Source organism: Diadema antillarum, unplaced genomic scaffold, assembly GCF_040938485.1.
Source record: "Diadema antillarum isolate AM-2024a unplaced genomic scaffold, OU_Dant_1.0 seq00001234_RagTag, whole genome shotgun sequence".
In the NCBI taxonomy this organism is placed as follows: Eukaryota; Metazoa; Echinodermata; class Echinoidea; order Diadematoida; family Diadematidae; genus Diadema; species Diadema antillarum.
The window spans coordinates 697,746-708,485 of NW_027272022.1; the positions used below are offsets into that span (position 1 = coordinate 697,746).

Below are 10,740 nucleotides of genomic sequence, written 5' to 3' on the forward strand. Positions count from 1 at the left end.
CAAGTTGCAATGGCTGCATTCTTCTGTTTTGATTCCTCTCTGATGTTGCACAGAAATGCTCTTCAACATCAAGTCACAGAGAATGATCTCGGCTTTCTACTAATGTGAATTTCACAAATAATAATAATAATAATAATAATTAGCATTTTTACCGTGCTTAATACATGGTTTCTAAGCGCCTTACACATATGATAATCATATCGAAACATAATCTTGCATATCATTCAACATAACTACAAACTCTACAATAATTTACATTACTTAATATATGCATGACATATTTTTTATGAATATATTTATGACAAATATGCATGTTTAACATAAAATTTATTTCTTTACCCAGTTTATACTTTCACAAATGTAAGAGGTGAGTCACCATTTTGAATATGTTTCTTTGGGACGGAAATAGTTCCATCAGGAAAGTACGGTATATAGAATGACAATGTATGTGATCAAATAACGTACATGGAAATATCTGTTACAGAAATAACTTAGTCATCTGATATGATGAACTTTGTTGAACAAAACTACATTGTAAGTGTGTGTGCTGTTCTCTGTCAAGAAGCATAGTATAGATCATGTAACAATGTCTGACTCCAGCCTTGGTCACATCTGAACACACTGCACACTCATCCTATTCAATCACAGGGGCGGACCAAGGAATACAAGTTTGTGTTTAAACACCTTTGTGAGCTTTGCTTGTGTCCATGTAATATGACCAAAAGTGCTCTGTTCATATTTCAGTTGTAATTGCACCCAAATTTGAACTTTGTGAGCAAAAGATTGATTAAATCCTGGGAGTTGGTACAGTACTGAGAAGAGCATCCATGAGCAACCAACCACAAGAGACAGAAAGGTGGCAGAAAAAAGTAAGGGGTAAAACACAATACATGTACTTGTACATATATTTCTGCTCATTTGGAAGAGAATTAAAAAAAATAGACTATTAGATACAAACAGACCATCACCTTCAGGACAAGGAAATATGCTCAAAATGATATAAACTGTATTTGCATTGTATTATTTCAGTAAACCAACTAATTTCATCTCTTTTTCTCTCCCTCTCTCACTCCCTCTTTCTCTAACTCCTCTCATTTGACTGGAAATGATGTCACAAGTAGCTCTTCGCTGAAATTTCTGTCAGAAGTTGAGAACAAAAATTACTTTCGTCAAGTATGACCCGGTAAAGAGGTACTCGGTGTTTGATTATAAAGTTTGGCCACAAGCACTACAGCATGACGAGGATATGAGGAAGCCAGTGACATTCGTTACAAGTTGAGTCTGTCCATGATCATCTGCTTGCAGTCGATGTTGGCGTACGTGACCAGCGCAAGGTGAGTCATGCCAGTGACTGACATGAGGAGGAGTGCTTTGATGGCATTCACACAGACTCCAAATCCAAAGAGGCTAGCAAAACAACAACAAGAGCAACAGAACTGGGTCAAAGTCAATGCCAGTGGTCGGAAAACGACCTACTTTTAAATCAGAAGTTTTGGCGTGCATGAAACTTTTGCAAAATTCGTGAGGAGCTGCTATCAGCGAAAATTGAATGCACACAAAAGTTTTTGTTTACACAATATATTGAATGCCAGTGGCAATTCACGAAAGTTTCATGCCACAAAAAAGGCTGCGGGCTCCAATTCGCAAAAGTTTTATGCAGCAAATGTCTCTGGTTTTAAGTACACTTGAAAAGCTTGGCATTAAGATGTCTGACAATCCCATCTAAAGCACACCATTCTGTATTTAACTTTTGAATATATTTCAGTGTACTTTGTATTACCTAAACATACTGAATATTGCATCTATAATCCACCCATGGTTACATTTCACAAGTAAAGGTATAATGATACTACATGAGACATACAGTATCCCATCCAAAGGGACTGCAATCTGTGATAATTCCAAGTTGATTTTGATCATTGTCATCTAACCCATGCAAAAGTTTTACTGCTATCTACAGCAACTGTTTGTAGAAACTTACATGTAACATCACACAAAATAAAAGAGATTTCACTTCTCTTATTTACTTATTTTTTACTTTTCTGTTTCAACGCATAAAACAGTGAAGTTTTGGAATGTTATCTTTACTAATAAAGACTGTCCCAAAAACTTATCAAGCCTGTCTCATTTCACACAAAATGAATGTAAATGATGTTGTTTTTGCATTGTTGCATGCTACAGAAGTCCAAACAGACTGGCATTGAAAGAAAGCAATACTAACACCTCTGACCTTGGTGCCATGGCTTAAAAATTAACAGGGGCACTGAACAGAAAACCTACAAAAATGAAACCATAATGACCCTGTACACTTCAGGGTGAGCCATGAAAAGATACACTCAAAATAGATTCACTTCGGACGTATTTTTGTCAAGAAATGTGAAGTGATCTTCCATAATGAAGTCACGTAAAAGAACTGATTTAAATGGAGCCAGATAGTGAAAATTATCACAAATGTGTCATGATATGAAGGGGCTTCTCCAGATATCTTGGAAGATGCACGTACCATCACGAGCCTTTTCATTCTTAATGGAAAACAAAGCCCAAATATAAATGTGGTTTGAGTGAAACCAGCAATATTAATAAAACAAATCAGTTAAAGTTAGAGGAAAACCAGAACAACCGGCTCAAAAGTTATTGATTTTAAAAATACAGTGCACTCCCATTATAACGAATGCGGTTATAGCAAAAATTTAGGCCGCAACATCATCCATTCTATGTATCTTTATTGTTTATTTGTTCGGTTATAACGAAATTTCGATACAACGAAAGAAAACTGCCGGTCCTGAGGACTTCATTATAACAGGAGTCCACTGTAATTGAAACTATATCTGGGTTTTCGTTTCCTTTAATTGAAATTCCCTGACAAGTAAAACTAGATAAAGAGGTAAAAAGACTGGGTACTATAATTATGTCACAGCAAGTGAGGTCATTTGCTACCAAAATAGTCCACTCCACCTGCGTCCTATAGCTATAGCACAGATGAGAAAGCATTCAAACTGATCATTACTCCATAACAAAGAAACCCTGAGATAATAATCAAACAGACTCTACATCATTAGAAACTGTCCTTACAGGAAGATGATGATGGGGAGATACAAATCTGTAGTGTTACTATTTGAGGACAAAGAATCAAATGAAACCAGAGGTGTATGTCATGCTGACTCTAGTTACAAAAGGATTCTGTTATCTCCCAGGGTTGAAGGAATTCATTAATACTAAATAGGGCATGTGTCTCAAGCGGATTGGGATCGGAAGAGCCAGAAGTGCCACTTGTGTTGGCATGAGAGGGGAATTTACATCAAATGTGTGGATTGAGTGGATGCTGAAATATTAGTAGTTCACAGCTATGAAGTTACAGGAAAATCAGACATCCTGATTAAAAGTTATGAGTTTCTAAAGTTTTTGTTAATTGAATTCATATGTAAACACTTGGCTAAGAAGATTCCAAAAATTTTGTGATGTCAGGATAGAGCAATGATAAAAAAATAAATCCACAAGATTTACTTTTTCATGAAAGTACACATTCCTTCCATTTGTTACTGACACATGTTAAAGGGACTGTACAGTTCTGGTTGAGGGGATGATTTATCTTTTAATGTTTTGCGAGATATTCAGAAACCACTCTGTGAGATGTCAAAGAGCATACAATTCTAAGGGGAATCAAAAGTTTATTGGATAAAAATCGGTTTTGAAATGACTGAGATATCTAAAAACAAGGTGAAACAAAGAGATCCTAATAAAAAGTGGCTCGCCTTTTACTATTATCGCTTTTTTTTTAATATCTCAGCCATATGAAAACCTATTCTCATCAAATAAAGGTTGAATCCTTCTTAAAATTACATGCTCTTTCATATTTCATAAGAGGTTCCTCATTATCTCACTTAGGAATGTTATAAACCTGAATCCTCCCCTCAACCAGTACTGTACAGTCCCTTTAAGGGTAAACTCATTGCCCCTGCTTTCTGACAGAGTTAAGTCACCTGCTCTCTCATTATGCTAGAAAAAATGATAACATACTGAATTAACTCTTTAGATTTCCTCTATATCATATTGTTCCCTTACTGTGGATCTACAGTGAACTGACTCTTCCTCAGACTTCATTGATGCAAATTAATTATCATTTCTGCAGTGGGTACTCACCGGCCTTTGACCTCCTGGATATAGCCACTGAAGTATCGGTAACGGCCGTACACATACACCAGTCCTGCTAAGCCTGCTGCCCCTGTAAGGACACAAAATAGCATAAATGTGTGAATGCACACAAATGATTAATATTTTACTAAGACATCTTGAATACTCATCAAACTGTTGCTTGAGCTCTGTCTTATTCCAATCTCATTTTTCATCACAGGGGCCACCTAAAGAACTGCCACGGAAAATCATTTTCCTCCAACCAGTTGCATTATTTATGCATATTACTAACAAAAGAGTGTCCCACTTGATATGGAAATGATATCATGAGATAATTGCTTCTAAGGATCTACGGGGCATTGCTTTGGCTTATGGCATCATGTACAATACTAATCAATAAAACTGAAAGGATGACCCTTCGAAGATTTACTCATGCTACCCTCTACCCATGTTAATACCTCAACTTACTTATTTACAGTTCTTAACTCTTGGGTAAAAAACTGCTTGATTGAAAAAGCAAAAAAAAAATCATGTTTGGAAAAAAAAAGAAGAAGAAGAAGAAGAACAACAAAATAACCAGGTCTGGTTAAAATATGCCATGTACTTTTATGGAGAAGATGAAAATGTCAAGCTTATCTTTCAGGCTTGACACCACACCACGTTGTTTGTCATCTCAAGTGATCTTTGACCTTGAGCTTTCTGCCACTACGAAGTTCGTTCAAAATAATTGTTTTCAAGTTATTTCTACACCATCTAACAACTTTAATGTGGTACATTGTTACAGCAAGGAATCTTACCCGGAATCTATGTACTGAATACTATACGAGCTGACATTTTCGCGTACAGATATTTTCGCGAATTGCTACTTGGAGGACATTTTCGCGTGTTGTTAATTTCGCGGTTGCGAGGGTCTAACTGAACTTACTCATTTGTGCGTTGTTATTTTCACGTGTTGTTATTTTCATGGTTCAAAGGCGAAACAAAACCACCGCGAAAATTTCAGCCCGTACAGTAATCTAGCATACCTTGATCAATTACTGAGAAAATTCAATGTACATTTTTTTTTTCTTCAGGCATGCTTACATGACCTGGATGAACAGATATAAGGGGGAACAGATGGACAGAAAGACAGTCTATAGATACACAATGTACACACTGACAGACAGATGGAAAGCACCCTACAGGGCAGAAGTATTACTGTATACAAAACATGATAGTAAATGCAGCATCACGTGAAGATAAAAAACTGAATGATATACTGTATACGCCATATATTTAGCGAAAAGGGATCACTTCCTGACAATTTTGCGAGTGGTTAAATTCGCGATTGTGGAGTACAGTATTGAACGGAGAAATGTATGGGTGTATGTCATATTCATGTTGGGATAAGATTGAATGATTTTTGTACATGAGAGAGTGAGAGAAAGACTCAAGCACATTATTGAAAGCGGACTGTAATTCATTTGAAAATTTATGGAAATCTGCCAAGCACTCAAATTTCTCCTTCTTCATGTGTATCTCCTTTTTATCATATGCAATAAATAAACAGACATAAAGACAGAAAAAATGAAAAAAACAAACAAACATACCAGGGTGGAAAAACAGTCCTGCAGCCCAGAGGACGGGGAAAAAGATGGGCGTAAACTCAACACAATTCTGCCTGCAAAGAAAATACAAGAAATGCTAATAAAACAATATCTTTTCATAGATCATTTTATGGCTTCTTTGATCTTTAGAATCCCCATCTTGGGGAAACGTGAAGGACTTCATACTAAATCTAATTGCATCCTGAAACACCTCCAACTGTGAAAAGCAAGTGTGACGATGCATACCACATTCTACCAATGCAAGGTACTTGTAGATAGACTTCACATCACAGGTTTCTCCATGGAGAAGCTCTATAAAGCTAATTACACTCTGTATTCATGGCTTCTATGGCTGATATCTATCACCAATATCCAGAGTCGATCTAATTTTACATTGCCCTCAAGGCCCGGAGTGTCAAACCTTGCAAAACTTTTGACAGAGAAATTTGTGGCAGCAGACAATTTGACGGCAGAGGGCACCAGACTGTGTCCTTCCTCTCTGGCAGAGAGAGCATTCTGATTGATGCTCTCAACTTACCATCATGCTTTAAAGAATACGCCTCACATTGTTGGTAATCAAAACCAAACCCATGCCTTGTTCCTTCAAATTACCGTAATTGCAGCCTGAGAGCAGTCAGCTTACAGGGCTACAGTATCTTGTTAACGACCAGTACCAGATTTTGATCAACCCTTGAAAATGTGATGTGATCTTTCATCGCAAGACTCGCCCTGATCACATAAATTAGACACCAGAATCAAACACACAAAAAAGCAAGATGTGGTGATTCACTCTGGTAGAATATAATAGACACCAAAATAAAAACAAAACAGAACAAAAAGCACGATGTAGTAATATGACGGGGAAAAAAGAGAGGAAGAAATCACATTATTTGCTTAAAGGCTTTAATAGTTTATCTATCTCTCGTCTGGATTTAAAAAAAATAAAACTGTTGATTTCAATTACTCAGTAGTCTGTAACTCCTGTGTTCTTCTAAAATCATTAGAACACCCAAAAAGTTTACATAACTTATTGCAATGGCAGCATTACCAAATGAACTTTTTAAGAAAACACATGGTTATCTTGCAAGCTCTTCCACACATGTAATCTCTAACCTATGGTCTCCTTCATGAGTTTATCTCATCTCGCACAGCAAAGAGAAAAATGATAAAAAAACAATCTCAAAGTCAATATTTCTTATCACAGTTAATTGTCTGAAATACTAAAGGTCTGAAAACACCAGAGGACTTCAACCTCATCATGTACAATGTAACGTCTGCTCTCATTTAGGAAGCCTTAGCCAGCACAGTGCTGTTGGAGATTTGAATTTCTACATAATTATACAAGCGTATATATTATGTTTGCTTCAAGTTTTCATAAATGACAGATAAGACTAGATGAGAATAGAATGTTACAGGTTTCATTGAAATTAGACACCAAATGCAAAAGTAATGTTATGTCAATATCTCATGTTTCCACCAAATACAAATATAATGCAAACCTGTAGCGGCAATGATGTCACCATCTCACAACTACCTCACCACATCTCATAAGCAATGAGATCAGAGGATTTTATCAGAAGTATCTAATCTACAATCATGGATAGTTAGATCTGAGAGACATTTGTGTGGATTGGCAAAGAGACTGCTCTAGAAGACCTCCCCATGAATAGATCATTAATACAGGCAAGGGTTAAACAACACTGACTATACCTATGTGACCATACATCACAAAACGAACAAAAAGTCGCATACACTGATTTTGTGTGAGGATTGAAAAGAGGTGAAATGGGTCAACCTAGCGGATCTTTACTTTTTTATATTTTCTGAAAGAGCAAGTCTTCTTCTACATTATGCTAAAATTTGGGATCATAAAACAGGCAGGAAAGTGTGTTTTTTGGCAGTTTATCTCAAACATCTTTTGGTAGAGTAGTGTGATAAGATGTGTCTTTAGAGTCCCCTTTTCATTTCTTAAAAAACCTTGTACACACTCTTCACTTTCAACTCGTAATAACTTTTGAAAGGATGCTGTTACTGCTTTGAAAGTTGACATTAATTATGGACAGAATGTGTTAATAAGGCTGCTCAATGTCAGTTTAATCTGATAATCCCTTCACTGTTGTTACTCCGGTGGTTTACGTCCTGTTTTTGTCTCATTCATCACACAGCCAGCACGGCTTGGTAAAGATTAAGCGCTTGAATAGACACTGCACTTCAGAGCCTCTTTTCTCAGTTCACACTTTCTGTGAGTGTGTGCATTCTTTCCAATATTTAGATAGGTTTAGGAGAGTCCATTTAATTTGAGTTATACATCATTTCAAAGCTTAAAGTCTGCTCTTTTAGAATATGCTCTTAAATAAAATTTTATGTCTGGCGACTTTGTGTGTGTTTTGTGGTGCAGGGTCACATACAAACTGTATTCAACTCAAAGTAAATTATTGCACAGGCTCTCTCAGACAAGGGACAAAAGGGAGGCAACATAGAAATACTCACAGTGCATTGCACAGGATGTTGCATAAATCTGATCAAAATCTAAAAGGCAGATACATGCATCACGATTACTTGCAGGCTTGGCAGACCTGAAAATGTGCCTCCATGCATCCTGCCTGTCAAAAGTACATTTCAGGGCTTTCTCTACAGACAAACACAATTTCAGCACATGACAGATTGATTGAAGAACTCACTGTGCTCGGTAATAGCGCATGAAGTTCTCGTCACCCTCTATCTTTGGGTAGGGCACCTTGTATTTCATCCTTGCCTTGCCCACCTGCCTAGCAAATGACGCTGCATGGAAAGAGAGAGAGACACACACACATAGAAGGCATGGAGTAGTTGCAATAATTATAAATGATATCAACAATCATATTTTAATCACCATCATCATACAGTGAAGCAATTAAAATTGATGACAAAAATGATCCCACTAAGTCATGACTATGGCTTCTACTAATTACTCTACTACACTACTACTAAAAGATTTAAAAGATCTATTTCATTGCAATTAGCTCTTTATGACCTATGTGCATTCCCACCATTGTTTTGGCCTTGCTTGACTAAGTGCATGTTTTGAACTTATTTTTGCACCTTTGATATTTGTGTCAGACGACAGACGTCAGACTGCATGACCTCACATGACCCTCAGCACATATCAGCAGGGCGGAAAAACACATTTATAAATAAAGACTAAAACCTACAAACATAATGCCTCCAGGAGGGGGGTGGCAGAGGCTGAGAAATGGCTTTTTTCAAATACCCTCTCGTTGTGGTAATATGTGGTGCATCGTTACTTTACTCGTATAAAGTCAGCAATCATAAAAAGAGGAATTCATACACGTAAAGCCAACTTTGGCAAAATAACCTTTACAGTTTTCTAAATCTTTATATTCAAAACATTTTACTTGTATCAAATGAAGTAGGTCAAATCAATTTAAAACATAACATCTGTCGAATTCATATGATCTGTCACAATCCTAAAAATCATTTTCACCGACATTAGACATGTATGAGTGGCTTTCATGATGACCCATCATATTTTATGTACTTATCCTATTTGTAAGACGGATGCACTGATAGAAAGTCTGGATTCAAGTCTATCACTACTCTTTACTCACCCAGCTGCCATGCATGCAGGAGGGAGGCAGCAGTCGGGAATAGGAGATCCTGTAAGCGCACCTGGGACATTTCTGAAGATACCGTGGATGCCGAGCTCAGAGAACCCAAGATGATGTGTATACACAAAGACTGGTGGGGAAGAAAAATCATTTTATTTACTGCACCAATTGCAAAAAAATTTAGATAGGGGCATTGTCTATGCTTTCTTCTTTTTTAAGTGACCCAAGAGAGAGAAAAATCAGGATACAGCTCTCCTATAAATGGTCTGTCTGCAGACTGTATGCCATGTACTACAACATGTGATTCTGGTCAGATGGATAAAAAAAAGTTACGACAACGAAGTGGTCATATTCTTATTGCAAACATCACAAAAGTTTGCATTGTTGAAGAACAAAGTCTTCCAACAACCTTATTTACAATGGTAAAAAAATCTCAGGGTTTTCTTAAAAAAGAATGAAGAACTAACCCCATGTCAAACCAGAATATGCTACATTTCTGTACTGGAAATAAAGGTTGGAATTTTTTTTTTTTTTTTTTGGGGGGGGGGGGGGTCTGAACAAATTTCCTGGAAATCGTTAATATCCTGTTTCCTCTTCCATAAATAACGAAGTTTCCAGTTTCATCTTTCTGAAGAAAGCTGAGCTCTGAATTAGTACGGATAACAAATGTCTTGAAACTACTATTGTCAGTGTGTAGGTTTACCTATAATCCCCATAATCCCTTGATTGTGTTACTATGGCATTCCTGCAGGACTGAGGCACAGTGCCACATCCGACATGACTTGCCAATTCAACTAAAAAACAAAACAAAACAAAACAAACTTGAAACATTAAAGAGTTACATTTTTCAAACACACATCTTATCTATAATTAAAAGTTAAAAAGCTAAAAGTAATGAGCCCAACATGGGTGGCGTTGCTTTATGAAATGACTCATGGGAACGACTTAGAATTAACTTCTTTGCATGAATTCCTCCAGTCACAAGAACTGCCAAAGTTTTAGAGTTGTCTACAAAGTGAAGTTTTGTTTTTTTTTACGAATAGTAGACAAAGTCACAGGATTACAATAATGGTTACACGCTAGTACGTTTGGTATGTACAAAACTGTATGTCAAGAAGAAAGCTCAGAGATAGGTTATGAAACAGAGCTAGGGGTTTCTCCAGTCTGAGAGGGAGATAGTGGAGTTGCAGCAAGATCCAAGAAGAGTGAGTCTGGTAAAGCATTCGGGTGGTGTTGCAGAACTGGTGAGATGTGTTTTCCATCGCTTTGGCCACTTGGTGAGGAAGCTGTCTATAAGGGTTTTGTACAGTAAGCATTCACCCACTAGGTGGGTCACTGTTTCAACAGTACAGCCACAAAGGCATCAAACTTGCAATGAATCAAAATAATTTTCAATGCAAAGGTCCTACAGATCT

General features: G+C 36.9%; 1 protein-coding gene across 1 annotated transcript; it reads right to left on the reverse strand.

The window, feature by feature from the left end:
- Positions 1–344: 344 nt before the first annotated feature.
- Positions 345–9,450, reverse strand: LOC139745089 (microsomal glutathione S-transferase 2-like). The gene is made up of 5 exons (XM_071655510.1): positions 9,326–9,450; positions 8,399–8,498; positions 5,721–5,791; positions 4,141–4,222; positions 345–1,407 (listed from the first exon to the last, which is right to left on the reverse strand). The coding sequence occupies exons 1-5, from the start codon at positions 9,393–9,395 to the stop codon at positions 1,269–1,271; spliced, it is 462 nt and encodes a 153-aa protein (XP_071511611.1). The 5' UTR covers positions 9,396–9,450; the 3' UTR covers positions 345–1,268.
- Between the last annotated feature and the right edge of the window lie 1,290 nt (positions 9,451–10,740).

Bases quoted from the DNA above. Each gene is read 5' to 3' on its own strand.
- LOC139745089 (XM_071655510.1), bottom strand. From the start codon at position 9,395: ATGTCCCAGGTGCGCTTACAGGATCTCCTATTCCCGACTGCTGCCTCC. The intron at 5,792-8,398 runs GTGAGTTCTTCA...TTTTCTTTGCAG, and splicing joins ATGCGCTATTACCGAGCACA to GCAGAATTGTGTTGAGTTTA. The intron at 4,223-5,720 runs GTATGTTTGTTT...GTGTCCTTACAG, and splicing joins AGGACTGTTTTTCCACCCTG to GGGCAGCAGGCTTAGCAGGA.